Source organism: Scleropages formosus, chromosome 13 (genome assembly GCF_900964775.1).
Source record: "Scleropages formosus chromosome 13, fSclFor1.1, whole genome shotgun sequence".
Lineage (NCBI taxonomy): Eukaryota > Metazoa > Chordata > Actinopteri > Osteoglossiformes > Osteoglossidae > Scleropages > Scleropages formosus.
The window spans coordinates 22,368,925-22,394,731 of NC_041818.1; the positions used below are offsets into that span (position 1 = coordinate 22,368,925).

General features: G+C 48.3%; 2 protein-coding genes across 3 annotated transcripts; both read right to left on the reverse strand.

Annotated features, from left to right (window-relative positions):
• Positions 1–916: 916 nt before the first annotated feature.
• Positions 917–7,295, reverse strand: ubl3b (ubiquitin-like 3b). The gene is made up of 5 exons (XM_018733589.2): positions 6,740–7,295; positions 3,033–3,141; positions 2,502–2,588; positions 2,299–2,376; positions 917–2,208 (listed from the first exon to the last, which is right to left on the reverse strand). Exons 1-5 carry the CDS (start codon positions 6,764–6,766, stop codon positions 2,156–2,158), a joined length of 354 nt encoding a protein of 117 aa, XP_018589105.1. The 5' UTR covers positions 6,767–7,295; the 3' UTR covers positions 917–2,155.
• Positions 7,296–9,861: 2,566 nt separating this feature from the next.
• On the reverse strand, positions 9,862–23,907 carry slc7a3b (solute carrier family 7 member 3b). 2 transcript variants are annotated; one of them, XM_018733588.2, is made up of 12 exons: positions 23,703–23,907; positions 16,182–16,564; positions 15,338–15,499; positions 14,969–15,140; positions 14,557–14,672; positions 14,216–14,438; positions 13,886–14,025; positions 13,665–13,767; positions 12,977–13,194; positions 12,376–12,533; positions 11,563–11,671; positions 9,862–10,696 (listed from the first exon to the last, which is right to left on the reverse strand). In XM_018733588.2, exons 2-12 carry the CDS (start codon positions 16,549–16,551, stop codon positions 10,557–10,559), a joined length of 1,911 nt encoding a protein of 636 aa, XP_018589104.1. In that variant the 5' UTR covers positions 16,552–16,564; positions 23,703–23,907; the 3' UTR covers positions 9,862–10,556. The 2 variants fall into 2 exon arrangements, with proteins under 2 accessions (XP_018589104.1, XP_018589103.1); XM_018733587.2 differs by having other exon boundaries at positions 23,708–23,780.
• Positions 23,908–25,807: the final 1,900 nt, after the last annotated feature.

Here is a 25,807-nt window from a genome sequence, read left to right on the forward strand (position 1 = left end):
ATAAATCAAGACATGTCAATCCAGCCCCTACCTCAAGTTTTGTATTGATCCAAAGCCTTGAGAATTTCAGTTCCTATCAGATCAATCTTATCAAGCTGTCATTTTGGTAGCTCAGAGCAGTTCAGAAGGTCCTGATTGAACAGCCTCAGCCAAAAAAAACAGCATTACTGAGGAACATTGTGTTGGAGAGAGAGGAGAAGAAAAAAGAAAAAAAAAAAATCAATATACAATTAAGCACAGACAATAGCATCACACAGCTTAGCAGGCAAAGAACAGGTCAACCCTGCAAGATGGGTGGTGGGAGAGAAGAAAAAAAAAAAATCCATCCATTGGGTGATGCATTGCAGGACAAGGGCAGATGGAGAGGGGGGGGGGACCTCCCCCCACACACAAATCAATGACAAGCTCCCCAATAACCATAGGACCAAACCTGGAACAGATCGGTGATGCAGCTAAAAGAGAGGAACGGAGCCCATTTGTGCTGTAGCACCATGCAGAACACTGGTGAGGAAAAAGTGAATCTTTGGCACGCAATGCAACAGTGTCCCCTGGCGGTAGCAGAGGGATGTACAGAGCAGTAAATGCACCGCTGCGGTTTCCTTTGTGGGGTTCCAGGACCCCAGGGCTCCAAATCTTACCAGGGCTTTAAAAAAAAATCTGCATACTTCATGAGACTGCTGCTGCTACTGCACAGAGATAGCACTAACAGCTGCAGCAAAGAGGATTGGGCATTTCACCTTTTCCCAACATTTATACATTTTTTGTATTTAGCAGGTCAACCAAGGAGACAGGTCTCACATCTAAATTGTATAACAAGCCTAAAAATCATTTCCCTTTATGTAGAAGAAAATATATACACTCCTACACATTTGTAAACATTTTTATTAATTTATGATATACTGAATGAGACCAACTTTTTTTGCCCATGTAATACTTCTACCACAATTTAATAGCCATCACAACGCAGATGCAAACTCACCAACAGGTGGCTTTAAAAGTTCATCTCTCACAAACCAGTGAGACATTAGCACATCCTCCCATTCCCACCTGCTCAACTCCCAGACCTAAACAGGCAGGCACTAAATCAGTTTATCCAAACAAGGATGAAGTATTTCCTTTTAGCATTAGAAGTTATACATACAATAAAAGGAACCAGACAAATAAAACATGAGCATTTCATTAAAAACTACTAAAAGCGAACAGAGAAACAGAACCCATACTACAGGAGGTAAAATAGCAGCTCCTTTCTTCCAACCTTCCTTGACCTGGCAGAATATCTATATTAGCTTCTACCAGGGTGAGATGCCAACTTGCCCATTTCTCAGCAACAGGCACAAGTGTAAAGCAAAGCTGCACCAAAATACACAGAAGAGAGGCTCAAAAATGGAGGATAGACAAGGGTCGTGTGAGAGCTCCCATCAGTCTGCTGGACCTGCCCTCCCTTCAGCCCCATGGGGGGGACATAGAGTGAAAGGTGCCCCTGACCCATGGACAATGGTGGGGCACTTTCACCACCACAGGCACAGCAGTGAGAAACAATGAGAAGTCCCATGGGACTGGGTGGGCCAGATGGAACACACCTGAGCACGGTCTTGACCTGAACGGAAGGTGTGGACATTCTCTAGTTTCTGTAAGAGCTGTCCCTTGGCCAATTCAAGTCACTGTCCTGGAACAAGTACATTATGAAGAGAGGTGAAAACAGACTGCTCAGGTTTCCCATTAGATCTTTGACGTGACTCACAGACCAGTCATTAACCATCCTGCTCACGGTAGCATCTGCTGCACGCTGTCCATTGTGTATTTGATGGGTCTTAAATCTCACACTCATTATTGGTTCATACAGATGATCAAGGTCCACTATAGGAGACAGGAATCATTTTTTACACAACTGGAAGAGATCCAGAAAGGCAAGAAAATGTCCAGAAAGTTGATTTTTAGGCAGTCCGGTCCAAGCATTGTCCACCATGAAAGCAGTCCAGCACCTTCAGGTCTAGCCCTCCTGCCTCCACTGTTTGTCCTAGGTACTAGTTAGTGACACAAAACAAAAAATCTCTACCACGGACAAAGTCAGACTGGGTGTGACACATGGACGCTGTTAGGGGGTTCCGGTACTTCAAGGAGGAAACAGGGAGAGGTGCGTGGTGAAGGAGGAAGATTACAGCAGCAAGCAGCAGCTGCTCTCTGTGCTCTTGTCTCGGTTCCTCTGCCCTGAAAACAGAAAGCAAACAGGTCAAAAGCAGGAAGAAACTCTGGACCACTTGTGTCCAGCCAACTACCAGCAAGTCCCATTTCCCTCACCATTGGAATTGGGCTCTGGTAGGGTCTCCCTGGCAACTAGATGCATGACGGTAGTCCTCCCTGGAGGCAGCTTGAGTGCTGTTGGGAAAGAACATGCGGTAAAGGAAGAACCACACAAATTTCAACAGTTATTAGTGTGTCTCTGTAACAGCATGCAGGGTGTGACCATGCGTCATGCTATAGAATGGCAGGAAGCGCCCCACCTCTAAGTGTGACATTCCCATGCAGAAACCTGCCCTGGAAGATGAGCCGCAGGATGCTGGGGCTGCTCACTCGTTCCTCCTCCCAGTCTGGGGAGGGGGGGCAGAGCAAAAGATTCAAGACAGCAGATTCTCAGACACACAACCCAACACTGATAAAACTCATGACATATGGAAGACACCTGAATCCTTTACACACTGTAAAACATATGTAAATATGACTATTAGGAGTCAAGTCAAAGAAAGAAAGAAGAAAAGGAAAAAAACGCAGCTTGAGGACATTTCAGAAACATAGAAAGCTACAGCACTTAGATGTGCTTAACAGCCCAACAATTTTTCTGCACATGTATACTTTAGAGAGCTTTCAGCCAAGCACAAAACCCAAGATGTTCCACAAAGAGCAGATAGGAAGCTTCCTCTTGTTCCAAGGCTGGTAACAAGCAACTTCACTGAGGAAACTGAACACACTGTGGTTACCTGCTCATTAGCACCTCTGGACCTCCCCCCAAAACAGACCTGCTTGCACTAACTCACCTACTGGCCAGTTGTCAAACACATGCTTTGCAATATCGTTGGCCGAGTCATCAGGAGAAAACATGAAGTCTTTAGTCTTCCCACTGACCAGAATCAGCCGTAGGCTCACCTGAAGGAGTAAAGGGATGGCAAGAGTGTTATAGACCACGCAGAAACCACAGACAGTACAGCTCTGGCACCAGCCAACTCAGGTCCTCCGCACAGATTTCCCCAGCAGCCTTGCCTTTCCCCAACACTGAGGTCAAGAAAACCAGATTTGTCAGAGAGGGATGTACTTGGCTCCACAGATTGAAATGGAATGAGAACCTGAACCGCATTCACCTGAGAAAAACAAGACTCAAAAGACAAAAACATTCAACCTTAGCACAGAGGTCAGATGTATCCTTCAGCACGCAATCTGCACTATCCAGAGAAAATTCAGATAAAGTCACCACCCCCTCCATTTCTAAAGGTGTTCAATACTCTAGACGTGAAGGTGCAGGTCTGAGAAGATCCAGTCTGCTAAGTGTCTGCATCACTCCTTCGTCCCTCCCGCCCACTCCCTGGAGACAAGCCACCCAGCAGGGGACACGCGACGCTTGCACTCGTCTGCCTCGGAGGAGTCTGGGGCATGGGGCCTGTAGCCAGACAGCCGTGGGCACTGCCAATTAAATATACATGGCGCAGGCCTATCGTGGGGGTGGGGGGGGTGGAACCATTATGCTACACTTGTCTTCACCCCACTGCCCAGTGAAGCCTTTCTCCCTCCAGGAGTACGGTACTGTGTTCTCCATCTGACATGCCAATTATCCAAGAAGTCCCACCACTGTCTGAGCCAGCAGGGAACACTGACTGTTTAAAGAGGACCTGGGAGATCTCAGAAATTCATGCATTTGTGCTTCTAGAAAAGGTAGGAGGGGGGAGAGAGAGGGGGGGAAAAAAAAAAAAAAAAAAAAAAAAACCTTCTGCTGTATCTCAGTGAGCAATCACAGAATGTGTTGTATTTTGAAATGATCATGCCGTTACCAAGCCTCACTTCTCCTGCAAGAGTGAAACCAGGACACCTTCTAGCATCTTGTCTCCGTGAAGTTATTCATCTCAACCTCTATTGTTGAAGTTGTTCAGACAAAAAGAACCTCTGACACAGCACTTGGGCTGAACTTCTCATGCAGAATTCCCCCTGCTTCCCTACCACCCTGGGAGAACATCCATTCATCATCAGTAACTGCCTGAGCATGAGGCAAAGCACACTTTACACAGGACACCAGTCCATCACAGTACAATCTAGAGCCACCAGTTCACATGAAACATCTTCGGACTGTGGGAGAAAATCTCAACGAACATAAAAATTCCAGACAGACTGAGTTGGATTTGGACCCCCCCGTCCAAAACTATAGCCCAGGAGCTCTGAGGCACCAGTACTACCTCAGCACCCTCCACAAGAACATGAAATACAAACATTTCTTGATTTGGAACTTTCAATACCTGCAGCTGGCCGAGTGCCACATTTAGCGTAGACAAGGCCTCTTTCCTTCAGATTACACCACCTCCCGACTATCCCAAAAGACAAACACCTTCAGCAGAAATATTACTCATTGCTCCTCACCTTATGTTAAAGGTGAAGAGGCTTTTCCCTTCCATGGGTTTCCGTGGCATCAGACTCTGTACAGGCTGGCAGGATCTGAATTACCTCCTTGACAGACATGCACAGAAGGCAGAGTACTCAGATCTTGAGTCATCCAAACCAAAAGACTCAAAAGCCAGACACTGGCAGCAACAGACACAGAACACATCTCACACAACTAACAAATGTTCAAGCGCAGATGCAACGCTTCGTTCCTACTTGTATCAAATGCTGCTTACTTATTTACTTTGAGCTCGCTATATGACTAGATGTTTACCAAATGCTGGAAAAATTTATAAACTGGAGGCTCCCTGGTCACAAGTCCAGTTGGTTAATCACTAAACCACCCAATCCTTTCAGTCAATGTAATATTGACTTTATTGCACAGCAACCCTACTTTTCTGGGTAAAAGTGTAGAAAGCTAATCTGAGTGTAAAAGCAACTGTAGTACACAAAACAGGAAATCATAACATTACAACTGACTAAAGAGAAGTGAAAAAGGGAAGTGCTTGTCAACACTACTGGAGCATGCAGGTCTGTTGGGCTCAGGAGCAGCAGCAGCAGAAGTCCAAACCCAAACCTATGGCTTGTCACATGATTAGCTTGTATATGTTCAGACTTTTTGCACCTGGACCACTAGTGTAGTCACTGAGTTGTATAGATGCCATCTGCACCTCTGGACCTCTGACCTCTGCTTCACTTGCTTGTGTCAGTCAAGGAGAATAATACTGTGCAATGTCAGAAAAGAAGTATGCAGTTCATTCCCTTTGTCTGTGATTAGATGACATCCCAGTCATCTCATCACAGACAAAGGAGCCTATCTATACAGACAAGCAACACAGAAATTCAGCAGATGTACAGCTCTCAGTACCAGAGGTGGCTAAAGTGCCAAATTAGTACGTTTTAACTATCTACTGTTGGTCACCCACTTCTGCTTTAACCTTGAATATAGATTTTCAAAGTCATTTAGCCGTGTCAGCAGATGGAAAAACAAAGAAACCGTTCCAAGTTCTGATAAGAGTCAGTAAAGCAAACAGTGTAAACACTGCAAACACCCTTGGAAAACAGCTGGGCAGGACTAACAGTAAAGTGGGTTACTGCCTGCACCTCAGCTCTATGCTCTGCAAGTAGACAACAAAGAGGCTGGGGGGTGTGACGTCAGCACAGAGTGCGTTTACCAACATGTGGCACCCCTGCCCTACTACCTCCTCCCTTCCCCAAGCCCATCGCTCTCTCCTGCTGGATTGAAGGCTCCACACATGGACCATTGGGTACAACACCATGGATGAGCAATGCCCCGAGTCATCTAACCAGCACAAAGAAAATCTGCCCCATAGCCCCAGCAACAAGGACCAAACCCTGGCAGAGGTCCCCCTCAGAAGCTTCCTTTCCAACACCCCCCCCATCTAATTTCCTGCAAATCTGGTTGTATTTCAGTATGAAAGAGGACAAATATGAATTTCAATAAGTGCTCCCCCCCCCAAAACAGGTCTGTCTAGGTGAAGTTTAACTATACATTCACAATCAATAAAGGACTGTCACCTGACATACCAAAACATGGTCATAACATCAGACCATCTTTCTCAAAAACAAAGCCATCAGGCAGAACACCAAAAAGAAATCCTTCCCATCCATTGTGAAATAGTGCAAGATTTCTTGAAGACAGTAATAACAGCACTTCACCACAACCAATCCCCTCCCCTCTTCTCCACCCATAGGCAGACACCCCCAGGGGCATTAACCCCCACTGAAAGGGTAGTGCATATCCAGGCAGACTAAATTAACCCAGGGGCATATAACAAGATTATAGAGGGGGGGGCCTGTGCTTTTATAACTGAAAATTTGGGTCAATGAAAATTATGAAGATTATGGGGGGGGGGGGGGGGTTGATATAGACAGATGGTGCGAGAACCAGCATTGTGTTTGTTTAGTTTAATTCAACCAACCCCCACAATCCAGTCGGCAAATCCCTCAATCCCACGCATTCACACTTGTTCCTTCCGCGCCACATAACATAACATACATACATACATACAACACTCATGATCACCAACATCACACAGTCGTAACTACGTAACGCACGCAAACACAGGTCAGGACTCACCGCTCCCGGCTCCCTCTGGGGGGTCATGATGTTTCAGGCGCGAGCGGCTCGAGTCTCTCGTGTCTCGCGGGGCTCGAGCTCAGATGAGGCGCAGAGACACCGGACGCACAGACACCCGCCACATCCCACAACTCGAACCACCTCACCTGGCTGGTGGTGGTACCTCGATTCGAGGCAGCACCTCGCTCCAATGAATGTTTAAGCACAGCTAAAATCTCGCAGGAATAAGAGTCCAGCGAATATATTAACAGATATAATATATGCCTGGATGAGGGCAAAATTATAATTAATGTTAGGTAACTGGGGGGAGCGAACCGAACCGCGAACGCAAACATACACACGACGACGGCCGACGAAATTATTTTCCCCACACCAAGACTGCTTAAAACAAAGCTAAAACGGGAAAATAACGATATAAAAGCCGATATTTAAAACTATACAAATTACAGTACAACGCCACGTAGCTACCGTTCGAAACGATTTTTCTTCGCGTCAAAAACAGCACCACAGAATAATCAACACTGACGGCCGTGTACTTAGCTCAGAACACCGGAAATCAGATGGTCTCAATTCCGGAAGTGTGAAAGATACAGGAGACGCTGGGAGCTGAAGTTTTCTTACTAACAACGCCTATTGTGGTTGCTCAGTTGTCCAAAAGAAGAGTTGCTTAGCACCAGTGGTTTACAATGCAATTAAATAAAACGATTGGTATTTATTCAAAATTTTATGAGTTGAAACAGTAAAGCTCTATTGTGCTGCTATTTTGTTAAACAAGAACAATTTGACAGTTTACTGCCTACTTCTCCCATAAATTCCTGTGGTAGTAGTTTAAAGCCTAAAAATCAGCACATGACGTAACAGATTTCTCCCATATGTATACCCTGTTAGCTATAAACTATTCAATTAAAAAAATCCTAATGGAGCCATAATAATAATAATGATTGTGTGTGCAGTCATACAAAATGATCTCGTCACACAAGAGGAAAATGATACAAATTTATCCTTCCGTCACTGTCACATGGAAGAAGAGGTGATTAACAAGTGAATTGTCACACCCAGTTACTAACAAAATTGGTTACCATACATCCACGAGTTTAAAGGATACATTCAGTATGTAAAAAAAACTACAATGATACTTTTCATGTGAATTTTTCATTTTTATTAGAAAATAACAAACAGTAATATTAGACAAACATTTTAAAAAGCGACAATTACAAAAAGAGTAATATTCATTAAGTGAATAACAATACTTCATTATGGTAAAAATGGTCAGTCATAACTTTTTCTTTTTTTTCCAGTAAATATTTCAGTAACATCATTCATACATAGAGAAAATGAATTCAGAAAACAGGATGACGCATGTAAACAAGACCCTTTATGTGCTGTGAATTCCACTAAGGCTACAGCACTATGATAATAAAGGATTTTGCATTGCTTCTCATACATATAAGTGCTTCTGTTCTCTGCAGTTAAAACATTTCTCTAAATCTTTTGAATAAACAAGAAAATAACACTATCATAAACATGCATTTGCTGCAGATGAAATGCTTTGTATATTTCAATGGAAAAAAAAAAGCATAACTGTACAAAATGTATGTACATTCACAAATTTGGGCCAGAAACATCAGCTACAAAATGTATAGGAGGAACAGTGAAATAAATAACAGGGAGCTTTAGGAAGAATGGATGCAGGATGACCGCAACTGTCTCAAGTCACCGGCACGTAAAGGCCAAACAGCTCTAAAAACGGATGTTCGTAACACGCAGTCTTCGGCACAACCAGGAGTAAACCTCCAAAAACGGTGTGGAAACATGCCAAAGAAGTAACTGCATGGAATTAATCTCATGTGTATAATGTAGGCTGACAGGTGACTGGACAAACCAATGGATGATGGAAATCCACTCCCTATTCAGTCCACATCGAGACCTTCTTAAATCCAGTCGATCCCATCCAGTTCCAACTAATCCCAGCCTCTCCCTCCGAGCTCAAGGAACACCTGGAACCGTCCAGGTAGACCGTAAAGACACACTAATCTAAAGTCAAAAATGTTTTAAACTGGAACCAGTTGCAATGATGATGCAGCACAGGGATTAATTTGAAAAAAAAAAAAGCAGAGTAGAGAGTACGAGCAGGGACGAGGCACAAATTCACAAGCAAAGCTCCCGTGGTGAATCTCAGAATTTCATAACTCTACCGGTTACACTTCAGCAGCTGAAAGCACTAGCAAACATGTCAACAGCAACAGTTTGCAAAACAACTTACACACACACACACATTGTCTGAAACCGCTGTCCCAAGCGGGGGTCGCGGCAACACGGGACGTAAGGCTGGAGGGGGAGGGGACACACCCAGGACGGGACGCCAGTCCATTGCAAGGCAGCCCAAGCGGGACTCGAACCCCAGACCCACCAGAGAGCGGGACCCCGCCAAACCTGCTGCGCCACCGCGCCCCCCTCAAAACAACTTAAGACTACATATATAAAAAAAAAAAAAATGTACATAATCAGTTAATACTATGAATTAAACAAAAAATATTTTTATACAGCGTCACTTTTCGATACAGAAATATTGTTCAGCACAACACTGTCTTAAAATGTTACAACAGAGCCCCCGAATGCCTGCTCCAGTGTTTAACCTGGCTGTTTACATTGGAGAAGATGAAAGTCACAGCCTTTTATCATAGTAAGAGCTCTAATGCTGGACATACGCCTTTGATTAATTTCATTTTTAATTGACTGCATCAGGACCGTACAACTATAGTCCACAATGACAGGCGGCCTACAAACTTACGCGATGCCTCTTAATTAGTGTCTGGTTCCTACAGTTAAGCGCTAAGACTGAAGATCAGTGGCCATCCAGGACTGGAGCCGTGCATCCGCAAAATAAAAAGTAAACGTGCATATAAGCCAACAACAGCGCAAAGTTATCAGCCCATAATACACGTCTTCAGATCAAAACTTCCATGATGGATTGTGAGAGAGTCCCATTTTGAGCAAAGCCAAAAGTCTCTGCCTCTGTCTGCCTTTTCCATACCTATATATGTGTTCATCTTGGAGAAAATATGCTTCAAGGTATCTGCTGTATATAAATAAAGACACGCTTGTATCTACACACACTCAAAAATAGTGACTTTTAAAGCTTTATCTCTCAGGAAACGAGAACACTTAATGGCTCATGATTGTCAAGTTCTGGATACATCCGTGGGGAAGGGAATACCCACAATGCACTCTGCCTCCTGGACCTCCCTAACCCCATCACCTCTTTTCCAATCTAGGGTACTATATGGGTGGGTAGGGTACACGGTACTGGCTCCAACACTGTACAAGGTGCTTCAAAGGCTCGAGTACCAAGCGATGTGGGGGTAGGGTAATGGGGGGTAAATACCGCAAGGTCCACAAGAAGGGCTGGATCCTTACGAGAGGGATGGAAACGACTACGTTTGGTCTCGATCGCATCTTTGGCTTCGCCCCACCAGCGCTCGGCATGGTACAGTCCAGCCCCCAGCGTACATCTGATGGCGTGCTTAAAAGAGTTGGGCGCCCTTCTCTGCAAGTGTGTTAGTGCAAACCCCTTGCAAACACAGAGGACAAAGAAAAAATAATGAGGACGTTGGTAATAAATAACACTTGGCGAACGTTCACCACTGCAGCCGGGCTATGTGGAAACGCGGACGTGTGAATCCAGTGACGAAGTCCATTTAGTCATCCCGATGGACCCAGCTGAGCTCTGCAGTCCCGCCACAGGATGGGATGTGTACTGGTTGATTCATGAGAAGACAGGTCAGTGATGGTGGGGGTAGTTCGGGTGGGGATTCTGTCAGGGGACGACCACTTCCGCCTCGCTCTCTGAGCCTGCCCGGTACGTGGGGCCCTTCCCTGGAAGCTCGCCATTTTCGGAAGGCTTCTTGATGCCTTCTGAACTGTTCCTGATGCCATAGCCGAAGTATATCAGGAACCCTGGAGGGAGGTCAAAACCAGTCGGTTATTTGTAATCAATATTATGTTACTGAATTATCCCTTTTAGGTCCCACGTTATCTATTTACTTGTCCAATTCAGGGGTTCCGTGGTCCCAGCAGTATAGGGTGTGAGGGAGGGAACACCCTGGATGGGACACCAGTCTGTTGCAGGGCAATCAATCAATCAATCAATCAATCAATCAATCAATCACTCACTCACTCACTCACTCACTCACTCACTCACTCACTCACTCACGCACAGCGAGTAGTGCTGCTGTCTCACAGCACCTGGGTGGTGCGAGAGGCTGTGGGTTTGATCCCCAATCAGTCTGTGTGGAGTTTGCATATTCTCCCTGTGTCTGCATGAGTTTCCTCTGGGTGCTCTGGTTTCCTCCCACACTCCAAAGACATGCTGTTTAGGTTCCCCCATAGTGTGTGAGTGACAGAGAGTGTGTGTGTGTGTGTTCCACTGATGTATGGATGAGTGACCCAGTGTAAGTAGTGTATCTAGCAGCGTAAATTACCTTGGTGAATAAGGTGTGTGGGCTCATAACACTACATAGAGTTCATTGGAAGTCACTTTGGAGAAAAGTGTCTGCTAAATAAGTAAATGTAACCCTCTGTCACACACAAACCCAGGTAAACATGCAAATGAGCTGTGAGGGACTGGTGCTATGGCTGTGCCACCATGCTGCTCTTTCCTGTATTACTTTTCACTAAAGATCCTGGTGAAAATGCCTACAACCTAGATGCTTATATTCTGGAGTGAAACAACGAGGAACACAAGGTACAAGGTCGTAGTGGTCAAGCTGCTGCCCTTGCATGTCCAACACCCAGGATTGGAGTTCATCCGGTCTCACACTCACCGACGCCCATCCAGACAGCGAAGCGGCACCACGTGGCCAAATCCAGCTGCATCATCAGGTAGAGGTTGACAAAGATGCTGACCACCGGCAGCACAGGAAGCAGGGGCACCTGGGGGGTGGGAGGGGGAGTGTCATTAAAAAGCTCTCGCCACGAATTACAGGGTTAGGGGGTAAAAGGTGACACTTAGGTTAAAACACTTGGGAACGGAACGCCTGCCGAGCTTTTAGTCCGTGTGGTGTGTTTGTATTTATTTACATATTGTTATTATAATTATTTATTATTTATTTAGGACTTAGTTTTAGTAGTGACGTTTATTATGTATGTGGTTGTTTATGAATTTGTCTTAATTGTTTTTATTTGGAGTATTTGGTTAATTGTATTGGTATTGTTTTTAGGGGGGCATGGTGGCGCAGTGGGTTTGCCTGGGTCCTCCTCTGCAGTGGGTCTGGGGTTCGAGTCCCGCTTGGAGTGCCTTGCTATGGACCGGCGTCCTGTCCTGGGTGTGTCCCCTCCAGCCTCGGACTCTGTGTTGCCAGGTTAGGCTCAGGTTTGCTGCGACCCCGCTTTGCACGAGTGGTTTCAGCCACTGTGTGTGTTTGTTTCAGTATTGGCGTACTAGTTTTGATGATTGATTGAATTAAGATTTTAAATGACACAACCGATGAATGGGGAAGCTTTATGAGCCGTGCTGGACGGCGTGCGGTACGAGACACTTTCAGTATTCTGGTAATCCGTGCTGATCCGTTGAGGGAAAAAAAAAGAGAAGAGAGGTGCTACCCGACAGGTATGGACACCTCGCGGAAGAAGCGTACCTTGAAGGTGAGCTCATCCTTGCTCTGCGGCTGCCTCCAGATGATGAGCAGGCAGAGCACGGAGAGCAGCCCCAAGACCACGGACGTGCTGAGCCACGCCGGCTGGGTCCTCACGTCACACAGAGCCAGCACCATGCAGAGCAGGGTGAAGAGCACAGCTGCAGGGGGCGACAGAGGACCGTTAGCGCCAGGAGACGTCGCCATGGCAACAGCTTGCGGCACACAGCGAGCTTCAACTCCGCGAGCGTGCGCGTACATATTTATGCATGTGCGGACGTTGCCGGCACATACGGAGGAGCTCATTAGTGACAAAGTGATGTTCGCTTCTTCTCAGGTTTGACTGGCGTGATCCAGTTTTCTAGAGAAACTCATCGTCACATGCTGATGAGGCGTCACGACTTCCTGTTCAACACTATTAATATTCTAATCTAATATTTTAGAGAATGATTGAGTCTGGATCTACTGTGTCTGAACACAGCAGTGCGGTGCTTGTGTTCACTGGTCGCCACCGGAAAGGGAGAAACGACTCGTTTATCATTGCAGGGGTTGTTTGCCACTTGGGGGTAAATGCAGGCAGGGCTGGAGATGACGGGGGACTCACAGATGACGGCAGTGGCCACGTAGACGATGAGGCCCGAGGTCTGAGTGGGCGAGCTCGAGGCGGGCATGAGAAGGAGGCGCGCTGCGAAGCGTCCTTCGCCGTCTCCACTGTCTCCACTTTCTCCGCTGTCCTTACTGTCACCGTCTGCAATGTCCGTCTTCTCCAGCTCCGTCATCTTTCCGCTGGAGCCGGATGGGCCCAGGCTGCCTGGCTGGTACCTGTCCACACCCACAGAGGATCATCTTTCAATAATTTTTAAAAGTAATTCATTTTCCTCAATTTATCTATCCATCCATTATCAAAAACTGCTTGTCCAATGCATGGTCACGGTGGTCCGGAGCCTATCCGGAAAGAACAGTGCATAATTCAGGGTATACTCTGGGTGGCATGCCAATCCACTGCTGTGCGATCTCACACACACACAGACACACACACACACACACACACACACACACACAAACACACTCATTTAGTCACACGCAGACACAAAGGGTACCTGAAGCATGTATTCGGACTGTGGGAGGAAACCAGAGCACTCGCAGGAGAGGGAACCCATTTTTTTCTATGCTAAATGTCTAGCCAAAGCGGGGCGATTCGGTGCTAACCGAACGTAAAAAGAAAATGCTCTGATGCGATTCTGTTTGTGTAACCGTAGAGCTGCAGTTCATTTGTGTGTTCGCGAACTCACCGCAGGATGAGGACACACACGGCCACCAAGGTGTAGGCCAGCAAGGTTCCAATAGACATGAGGTCAACGAGGGCAGCCAGGTCGAAGAGGAAGGCCATGAGAGCTGTGGTGGGCAGAGCGAAGACTCAGTAACACATGAAGGGGAAGAGGAAGAAGGACAGGGGGTGGGAGATAGAGTCATAGCCGGGCAGACTCAACACGCTCGGCCATGCCAAACTGACCTGACACGAGCCCCGACACAACGGTGGCCAGCAGGGGTGTCTTGGTCTTCTTGTTCATGCGGGAAAGGAAGCGGAAGAGCAGCCCGTCCTCAGCCATGGCGTAGATCACACGGGGCATGGGAAACATGGAGCCCAGAAGACTGGGGTGGCCATTGGACAGTGGTTACAATGGCAGCACAGTGATAGGGCCCGCACAAACACTGGACCACTTTCATATTCTATTAACTCATTAAGCTGGGTGCTCAACTGAGCATTTCTGTGTCCAACATCTCAGCAACTAAAGGCTGAGGCTCTTAAAGAGCCCACCCATTGGGACCGTGCGGGGCTCACCTGGTGGAGAGAGCGCAGAGCGAGCCAGCGGCCACAATGTAGCGAGCGGGTCCCCAGCCCACGTGTTTGAAGGCCTCGGGCAGCGGGCTCTGCGTGTCGAGGGTGTAGTAGGGCATCATGAGCGTGAGTGCCGCGGACACGCCAAAGTAGGCGAAGAAGCAGATGAGCAGCGAGGCCACGATGCCGATGGGGATGGAGCGCATCGGGTTCTTGGCTTCTTCACCTGGAGGGAAGGAAGGGGAAGGGTTCATCTTGGTCACGTCTCCATTCTCCCCCTAAAGGTGTCTTGCGAAGGACAAAATGAAGGCCGTGTCTCCGTGCGTGAGAAAGGAGACACTTACTTGTAGTCGCGATGCAGTCGAAGCCCACAAATGCGTAGAAGCAGGTAGCGGCGCCAGACAGAACCCCGCTGAAGCCGAACGGGGCAAATCCTCCCGTTCCAAACTGTTTCTCCAACCTGAGAGGGGAAAGAAGAGACATGTCCCTCCTTAATGTCCCATCCAAAGCTCAAAGCGACACGATAAAGTTGCTGAGAAAACAGCCTTTTTAAGGAGCACAAGAGACGAAGGCATGGAAAAATAAACCGCGCCAAAACACCGCAGCAAAAGAGCATCGTGGAAGCACCAAACTGTTCCTCCAGCCCAAAACTAAAGCTCGTAAGTTCACCCTAGGAGTTCAAGGCACGATCAACATGGCAACAACCTTGAGAACTTTCACCGCCCCGTCTGCAGCACAGGCCCTGGCGGGACTTACTCGGGACTGGTGACGTTGTTTGTGCTTCTGAAGTCCTCCTCTGTGAGCTGCCAGTTCTTGATATTGCCCGTGATGAAGCCCGAGATGATGACGAAGCTCAGCACCACCAGATTCACCGCGGTGAAGATTTTGTTCACCAAAGCTGACTCACTGACGCCAAACGCTAGCAGGCCTGGGGAAGGGAGACGAGTCACGCCAGTCACGCCAGCTTGGTCAACGACACCCTCGGAATTCAAGAGAGCCAAAGACCAGTCATGTCCTGGTAAATCTGAAGGGTTACGCAACATCGATGGGGCACGTTTGTATCGACCGCGTGACAACGACACCTTCCCGTTCCGATTCCCCGAGTTCGGTGCATGAGATGCTCACCGGTGAGCAGAATGATGAGTCCCAGGGCGAAGATGTCTGGATACTGAGCCAGCACATTCCCGCCTGCGCTGATGGACATGTAGCTCTTGAAGAAGCCGGAGATCTTTTGCTCCACCAGGTTATCGAAGGTGGAGCTCCAGGCTCGGGCCACGCTGGCTGTCCCTGAGGGGTGGGGGAGGAAGGGGGCAATAAGAGGACATCGGGACACCATCATAACCTCAATGTATAAAACACAGAGTAGACCTCTTCTGAGCAGGTTCTTCACAGGACTCCTCTACAGGATGACCCATAGTCAACGACCTTTCAGGTGGTTCGGCCCCACAAAACTAAGAGATCTGAACTTTACCTGCATTTGGAGAGTGTCTCGATCCCCCCTCTAATAGCACGTCAACCTGAGGACAATTACGTGCGCTAAAATACCAGCTGTCTCAGTGTAACCGTGATATATTCAAACACTCGGAGTGAGGTCGCGTGCACGGATCCATGACAGCTGATTCCAGGAACCGGTGCGATCAGGTACACGATCTCCGGTTTCCTGTGTGACACACCTACTGCTCGCCAGGTGTGTGTCCTAAACGTAGCAGAACCTGCTCCGTGCGTGCGCTTCTAGTGAGTGTGAGCGAGAGGCTCGGTGTGACTGAGTTCGACAAAGAATGTCTCAAGTTAGTGAGAAAAGGCTCTCAAAAAGCAGTTTGATTTTTGAAATGTCACCTCTTTCAATACTGAAATATCCATTACATATGATCATACCAGTTGTCTACCTGGAACATACTGTCACAGACCCTTAATGACTCCGTGCATTTCCTACTCCACCCCTGTTATCGATGTCACCATGGATACGCACCGATGACGTAGGAAAGGATGAGGTTCCACCCCGTGATGAAGGCCCAGACCTCGCCCACAGTTACATAGCTGTAGAGGTAGGCGGAGCCTGTCCTGGGCACACGGGCTCCGAATTCGGCGTAGCAGAGGCCCGCCAGCACAGAGGAGAGGGCGGCGATGAGGAAGCAGAGCACGATGGCGGGACCCGCCTTCTCCCGGGCCACCTCTCCCGCCAGCACGTAAACGCCGGCGCCCAGTGTGGAGCCCACCCCCAGCGCCACCAGATCCAGGGTGGAGAGGCAGCGGGCGAAGCGGGTCACCTCCTGGGAGTAGTCCAACACGCGCCGCCGCACCAGCTTATGGCCCCAGGAGACGAGTTTCTTGTTCGTCATAGTGCTCGTCTGTCTGCATGGGAATAAAGAAAGAGAAGATCATATTAATTTTAAGCACTTGTTGAGTACAGGGTTGCTGTGGCACGGAGCCTATCCTGGAAGCATAGGGTGTGCGGTAGGGTCCACCCTGGACGAGATTCCCGTCTAGCAAAAGGTAATCACACGCGGCAGGCCATTAATTACATTTACTCATTCATCTGACACTTTTCCCCAAAGTGACTTACAGCCTTACGGTACCTACAATCATGTACCCGTTTATACAATTTTACTTGAGCAATTTAGGCTAAGTACCATGCTCAAGGGTACTACAGCTGGAGGTGGGATTTAAACCTGCACCCTTGCAGTCCAAAGGCACCAGCTCTGACCGCTATACTATCGCAGCCCTAGTTTACCCAAAACACATGTCCTTGGACTGTGGGAGGAAACCAGAGCACCTGCAAGAAACCTGTGCAAGGAAAAGAAGAGAACATGCAAAGTCCAGAGAAAGCAAGAGTCCAGGAGCTGCGAGGAACCGCCCGAGCCGCCGTGGTGCCCACAATCATATCAGTGTGTGTTTTATTTATTTAAAGGAGGCCGTCATTGTTCATTGAGGCCAGCGTTCAGGCACTGAGGGCTCTTCCATTTGTCTGTACTGCAGGTCTTATTTTTAACCATGGGGGCCCCCTGCTGTCTGCATGACGGGTGCTTTTCACGACACCTACAGCCAGACTGGCAAACGAGAAGCAACTTCACTTCCGAAGAAGCTGAGAGGAAGTGGTGGCTCTCGGTCGCAGATCTGAAGGAGTCCGACCTCCTCCTGACACGCTCGCCGACGGAGTTCGCTTCCCTTTGGTTCGCTCACTTCCTCTACTAGGGCCCAAACAATCACTTTCACTCACAGCTATGGCATGTCCTGTCCGCGTCCGAGGGGAGGACAGAAAGGTACGTATGGAAGAATGACTTAAAACATAAACAGGAGGACATGAAAAGGTGGAGCCCCCTGCCAAAACCAAAACAGGAAGTGTGTGAGGCAACGGCAGAACGAGCGCTCTTCTTCTGCACGCTGTGCTCCTTTTCAGGACAGATCACACTTGTAGAGCCAGGGGTGTCGAAACCTGTCCTTCCTGGAGAAGGGGGCGCCCACCCAGTGCGTGGCACTTCGAAAGAGATGATTTTGTGTAATTAAGGCACCAAATACACTCGGGATGAAAGCAGTATCTCTATCATTTATGGAGAAAATATTATCATCATCATCATCATCGCCATCATCCTTTCCCTGCTCTGGACTGGAGACCCATCCAGGGTGTACCCTGTGTCACGCCCTCTGCTTCCAGGACAGGCTCTGGACCACCGTGACCCTGCACTGTAACTGGAGAACCGATCGACTTTTTTAGATTGTTTTTAATTCATGCATCATCTGCGCTTGACATGCAAAAAATTTGCTGAGTCCGAACTTCTGCGTGTGGAAGATGAGATAAGGTGGAGCACAGCTGTACACATGTGCATAGGGAGTCCTTCACTTCGGTGTAACCTCGCTGGGGGGGAACACTGTGCATCCAAGGACAGGTATCGTGTTACATCTAACTGCAGAGTCCACAGAACCCAATCTGTCCCCAAATTCCAAAACACTCCATGACCAATCAGCCATATTTGGCCACGGATGTCGGGGGGGGAGCTCCCGCAGGCTTCTCGTCACTCTAGATACCAGGCGAGGTAACCATGGCAATGGCAACGCCAAAGCGACAACGGCAGCACAGCGTATTCCTAAATCAGTACTCCGGTATCAAAAAGCAAGGACGCTGGAGTTGGGCGGCGGGAGGGTTGGATCCGGGGGCCGGGGGGGGGATGCTGGTGAAGGAGAGGAGGAGCTCGCAGGTGGCTTGCGAGCGTGGGAGAACAGGAAAAGACAAGCGGCGAAGCTATGCCGAGGAAAATAAGACATGAATGAGATGAATGAATCTTTAATGGAGACGGCGGAACGGCCGAGACAATCGTGGGCCACAAAAGCAAAAGTACAAAGGGAGAAAACAAAGTGCGGAGCCCACGAACCGGGCCACTGTCAACAAGCAAGGGAAAAGAACACAAACAGGAGCACGAATAGAGCATGAAGAAGGCTGCGGATATCCCTGTCTGGGACTCGCATGGGGTGCTGGGTTCCCTCTCCCGCTGGGAGCCTCCAAAACGTGCCGCTTTGATCGGGTCCGGTCAGCGCCACGCGAGACCCGATGAAAGTCGTGGCGGCTCGGCCAAGCGTGGCACGGCGCCCCCCTCCCCCCCCCCCAGGAGACGCCTGTATCCGCAGGAATCGAGATAGCGGGAGGGTCGCGGATGAGAGGTCCCACAGCACGTTCCCGACCCCAACGTTACCGACTACCGCCAAAAATGAACCGCTGCTCCAGCGCTACGTGAACGAGACTAACCCCACGGGCCCCGAAACTGCAGCCGCATCACTAATTCTTAGCAAGTTAACCGACACCTTCTGGTAAGGAACGTGGTTAAGATTCCTGCAGGAAACTCGTCTCCAGCCACAAACATACCGCTCAAACTGCTCAGATCAAGGGCTTTTCCTTCAGGAGTCCCCAGCCTAGGATTTGAACCTGCTGCTGCTTGGTCACTAATCCAGGCCCCCTTAACCACTTTGCCACTTGCTGCCTGTTGAACAGTGGTGCAGTTGTAGAACACACACACACACACACACACACACACACACACACACACACACACACTGTCTGAAACCGCTTGCTCCAAGATGGGTCGTGGTGAGCCAGAGCCTAACCCTGCAACACGATGCAGGACCGGAGGGGGAGGGGACACACCCAGGGCGGGACTCCAGTCCGTCGCAAGGCACCCCAAGCAGGACTCGAACCCCAGACCCGCCAGAGAGCGGGACCCGACCAAGCCTGCTGTGCCACCGCGCCCCTGTTGCAGAAGACATAGTGCCTTATATCAGCTTTGGGCTGTTTGTAGTGGATCCTCCCAAAGAAAAGGTTTCAGTTACAAGATCAATATGTCCATTTACTGGGACAACAGTAATTCCAGCATTTTTCTGAGACCTTTGTGCTTGTGTGTGTGTGTCCATGCATGTGTGTTCTGTCAAGAAAAGCCGCTTTATTTCACCACTGACACTGGTAGACAAACCGCCTGGACTGACGTTGAAACGCTCACCGGGGACAGTAGAACAGAGCGGTGAAGAAACTGGGCGTGGTAAAACGATGTCGACAAACTAAAGGAAGCAGCCGCAGCCTTACCATCTCCTCCCCTGATTCAGTTCCTGCTGATCTTCCCTCCCGAAACCCGTTGCACAACGTACCACGCTTGCATCGGGGTCCCTCCTCCTTACCAATTATCACATGGGACCCGTTTACTCAGGTCAATGCAGGTGATCAGAGCAGGTGAGTCTTCATCGGGCACTTTTTAACTGGTCCATCTTTAAAACTTGGACACCGAGGACATCGAACCCATTCCTTCAACTACATAAGGTACCTAAAACTGCGTATGAACTAATGCAGATCAGCCCTAGTTGAGGATCGCACCGAAACCGCATCAGCTGAACCAGTACAGTGAAATATGTTCCATTTATTTACATTAATCTGCCGTGTTGAATCTACACAAGTTACGTCAGACTGAGGTCGGCAGAGGTACGGAGGTCACATTTATTTGAATTTCACGCCACTTTAATATCAAGGAACTGTTTCCTAGGGATGGAATAAAAGCACGGAAACCACAATTTTTTTTTTTTAAGAGCATTCATTTCATTGTTCTCTTAAATTCTTTAACCGCTGCGCCACGTATGGTAACACATGGGCAGCCGTGGTCACTGAGCCAACTTAGACTGCTGTTGCATCACCTCCCTCCGCTACACAGAGCATTCGATCCAAGCAGTTCCGCCCACAGGGGGCAGTATTGGGCACGGGGGGCTTGGGGGCTTGGGGGAGGGGGGTAAATCTGTCTTTCACACTAAGAACGACAGGTCTCACCATGCCATGTGTCCCCCTCCACTGCAAAGCCCTGAGAGGATTATGGCACATTGCGTAATCCTGCTAACCTTCTTACAGGTGCTCTCGCATCACGCATCACACACACAAGGATTCAGGCCGGAGCTTCACATTCCGGAGAAAACCGCATCGGCTAAGTGAAAGTAATGACGTTAATAACAAAGAATATTAACGGTAAAAGTTTGTGTGCGCAGAGTGGGCGGGAGACTACAGTTCGAGCTCTTGAAGTGCAGGCCTTTCTGATGACATCTCCGAAACGTTGCATCAGCAGAGCCGCCACAAGGTCGGCATCATGACACGGCTGATCTGTTTGCTCGCGCGCGTTCGGTGCCGCCAGCGGCTGCGGACACCGCGGCGTGACACACTCGGCCTGTCAGCCGGGGCAGCAGTCGCCATGGTTACTTTGCACCAGCATCCTGAGTGAAAAGGGCACTCTCATTAAGGGCTGCCAGGACAACAAAGAAACGCTTTCGGGGAGCTGGACTCTGGTGGGCGAACTACACACTGCACACTTTCTTTGGCGCGGTGAGGTTTTTGCACCTTCAGTTTACACACAAAACCGCAGCTCTTCCCCGAATTGCCCTGGCTTGGACTTCTGGGAAGGCCGATTCTCTGAGACGCCACTGCTGAAGCAAGCAGAGACACAGTGTGGTCTACCCAAAACCCCCAGCAGCGCAGAACGCACGTTCACGGTTATTGAATCACAGAGCACGGTTCCGTCCAACGTGTCCCCTTTAAATCTCAGAGACAGAAACTCCTAAGTCACACTTCCTCCCCCATCCAACAAAAATACTTGAGCAAAAGAGAAAATTTAGCATAATAATTGTCAGTTTTCTAATTATAACAACTTCCTCTCACATGGTGTTTCAGGAACAGAGTGATTAATATTCCACTTCCAGAGGCAGCATCTCCTGCTTGAGAACATCTGAAGTTTTGCCTGCTCTTTTTCTCATCTCTTGAGAAAGCCACGTGGCCTCGGCTGGCGTGTCGGACCAACACCCGGTGCCCACTCGCTCTCGCTGACTCACTCCTTCTGGGACCCGCACTTGACTCAGCTACCAGAATTCATTTAACAGGCCGATCTGCATCTGCCCCTCCGGAGCAGCAGTCGAGCCACATGCTACGTGACCCATCAACCAAGCCACAGACATCATGATCAGACTGAGTCTAAAGAGGCAAAATCTGTTTTCTCCAGACCATCTTCCAACACACACACACACACACACACACACTATGTAGTGTTATCACCCCACACCTTATTCACCAAGGTGACTTACAAGGTGATACCAGTGAAACACACTCTCTGTGTCACTCACACACACTGTGAGTGACTTAGTCTCCAATCCATCTGAACAGCATGTCTTTAGATTCTGGGAGGAAACCCACACAGGAATAGGGAGAACATGCAAACTCCAGAAAGACTGAGCAGGGAATCAAACCCACATCCTCTCGCACCACCCAAGCACCGCGAGACGGCATCGCTACTCTGTGTCCCACCACGTCACCCGTTCCCACCGCTTCACACACCGCAAGAAGCCGTTTTCAGCCTTCAGCCCTTTTTCCTGGTTGTAGTCAATAGTTTAAAGGTTCACTATTTAAATTGTACACAGGTATCAGGTGGATCCTCACACACCACAGGGGAAGAAGTTCCTGGTGCAACCCTAACCCCACGTGTGAAGTGAAATGTGGCACCCTTTCTCACGCCCAAGACTCCAGCGATAAGACCACCGTGCGGCAACTGCTCAAAAGAGGACTGTAAATATACCCCCCGTCAACGGTCCCGCGGAGGAACGGACCACGGTTCTCCTCAAGGTACCTGCGCCACCAGGGCTGGGAAAGTCAGGCACCCTTTGGGAAAGCAGCTTGGGAGCTTTATTCCACAGAACTAAAAGGTCATACTTCTGGAATCAGTTGAGTTTGGAATCTCTGGGGTACAAGGTGAAAAAGCCCCCCCAGCAGAGAGAGGAGGGACTATCCACCAACCAGGTCCTTGGCTAAACTGGAGCACTTTGAAAGATTTTATTTGTTCTAAACCCAACTCATTCATGATTCAGACTCAGAGGCGCGATGAGTGTCAACTGAAAGTAAAAGAAAAGGATTCACTCTCCGCCGGCGGGGCAGCGCTTTGGGTCGCGAGACCCTTAATTCGGACACAGCACAAGGGCTCATCTCAACATACATCTACATCTACATTTACTTCAGTTAAGTTTTTATTTAACACGCTTCGGGTTCAGGCACCTCGGCTCTTGCCATCCACGCACGCGACGCCTTTACACGAGTATTTACACACTTCGGGCGCCGTTGTCAAGGCAGCCGCGGGACTCTTTATTGCCGGATGTTTCCAGCCGCTCTTTTTTTAGGCGGGAAACTTCGGAGTTTCGCTCTTTTACGGCACCGATACATCCATATAATTATTAATATATATTCTGCTTGAGATATTCAGATTATATTTCACGTACAGATGTAATAATGTAAAGCGGATATAAAAATGTATTCGGGAGACTTATTTTCCCCATTGAATATTGCACAGTAATAAGTTTGATTAATTCTTCCTCCGAAGCGGAAACCAGAAGTTTCGGTTTAATCCCGAACGCGGGATGATGATAAACAGCAAACTTCGACATCAACTCGGATAAATATAAATGCTGGTGTTTCGGAGCGAGAGCGGAATCAATAGTGTGAAGTGATACTTTCAACTTTGTTCTCAAAGACAACACGTCGCTGGCAGATTATTTTTTGCCAAGACGGCACGGTTCGTTCGCGAGACAACAGGACGGGGGGGAAACTCAATGGAAACATTGTATCCGAACATCAGAGGCAAATCCGCGTCTTTTCCGACAATGGATACAACACGTTCAAAAAGCACTGAAACCAAGAGAAGTAAGTAGTAAGTAAAGCAAGTAAAACCCACGCGCCCACGCGAGTGCGGGACACGTGTTGAACATCACGCATTCACTCTGCCTACATTTCCGGATCCACTAAACACGAGCACGTTCGGTGCATCACAGATGGAAATATGAGCGACATAAGTGAAATATGAGTTTTTCATCTATACATCGAAGTCAGTGTCCCGTTAGTCGCCCATTCGTTCGGGTGACATGTGGCTGAGTGCCCAGTAACCTCCAGTCGGACCGGCCGGAGGTGAAGAATTAGAGGAGAATTAAAGAATTAAATTACCTGTCCTGTCCTGTCCTGTCCTGTCCAGGTGATCGGAGGCGGCTGGCGGTCAGGGCGCGCGCGCTGTCTGTATGCGTGTGTGTGTGTGTGTGTGTGTGTCTCGGGCAGGTGGAGTCGGGCAGCGTGACAGCCAGACGAGATCTGTCTCCCGCGGTGGAGAGTGTGTGTGCTGTCGAGTCGGAAACAAACACCGCTTTTGGAAACGTTTCTCGCGTCACGGAGGGGCGGAGTGTTCCTTTCTGTGTGTGTGTGTGTGTGTGTGTGTGTGTGTGAGAGCGAGAAAGAGAACAAAGTGTTACGAAAAAAAGCGTCACCACGTCACCACCACCGGAGATTCCGGCACACTGGGTGTGTGTGTGTGTATTTCATTTTTTTAAACTAGGGGCTGAAACTGGCAAAAATAAGAAAACAAAAGTTATTCTTTATCCATTTTCACAATCGCTTGTTCGGATCAGGGTTGCGGTGGTCCGGAGCCTGTCCCGGAATTACTGGGCGCGACAATGGCGAGGTACACCCTGGACTGGACACCAGTCTATCGTAGGGGTAGCCACGCACACACAGCTTAACGTCATCAGCCCTCCTGAACAGCGTGTCTTTGGAGTGTGAGAGGAAACCGGAGCACCTAGGGGAAACCAATGCACATACAGCACACACACAGAGTGGCTGAAGCCGCTCGTCCCAAACAGGGGTCGTGGGGAACGGGAGCCTAACCTGGCAGCACAGGGCGCAAGGAGGGGACACACCCTGGACGGAACGCCAGTCCGTCACAAAGTACCCCAAGCAGGACTCGAACCCCAGACCCACCAGAGAGCAGGAGCCAGCCAAGCCAGCCGCACCACCGCACCTCCTCCCTCACTACTGTTCTTTAAATTCATTCATTAGCCCTATGATGGACTGGTGTCTAAAGTGTACCTGCTTATGCATTTGCATTCAGGATAGGCTCTGGACCACCATGACCCTGTATTAGGACAAGCTGTTACCGCTACAGAGAACCCCACAGTGTCCCCCTGATGACATCTGAGGGGCCATTCTGCTCTCGGAAGTCACCATAGGAACCCCTGCTAAAGGACACACTGCTCACAGCTCAGCCCCCTGGGTTCAAGAAAGCGTGAAACAACAAAGGACCAAAGTGTGCCCCTTAGCGGCTCTGCGCAGTACTGCAACTTAGTGGGGAAGTTGCGTCACATGTAAGGACTGTATCGTTGTGTTGAGACCAATCAACCATCACCATCTCCTGTCCACACTAAAATAAATCATCATAATGCTCTTTCAGACTTAGTTTTCTTACAGGACAGCCAGATGAGCAGCTCCACAGAGACCTCTTCCACCCAGTTCACAGCCACCTCAACCCCACTTGGGTATAATCTATTTTAGAATCAGCACCAAGATTAAAACCATGTGATTTAGTATTAACTAAAGCCATAATACCCTCACAGTCAATATCTGCAAGGAGCCTGTAGAAAAACAAAAACTTAACCCTAAAAATAATTTAAAAAATACAATTAGGCTTTTTAATGAAAGCACAAATTTATAACATGAAGTCTTGTCTGAAGAGTAACAGAAAAGGCAGATTTATTCAATAAAGTCTCCTGTATCAGACAGGGTGATGTGAACTACTGTCAGCAGAAAATCTCCTCGAACCTAAGATAAAATCTGTCTCATTTGAATCATCTAGTAATGTTAGACTTCTTTAATTCCTCCAAGAAGGACTGGAGCAAATTGCTCCAGACAAAGCCAACCAGAAACCAATCAGAAACACTTCTGTTCATTGGGATTTGCTATAAATATCAGCACTTCATCAACAGAGTCCAGTTAATATAATTACAACAGAGGACACACTTATAAACTGTCTGAACTGCAATGCCTTAGACATAAAAATTAAAAATTAATATATAAATAAAAATATTTAAAAGCCAAATATAAAATTTAACATTTGCATTTGAAAAACAGAATTACATTTATATAATAATCATGCTTTAAAGAAAAACTCAAAATCATCATACAATGTAATATTAACCACCATCATACTGTATATTAGATCTAAGAACTTTGTTAATGACTGTGCTGCACAATACACCCTACAAAAATCACACACACACACACAC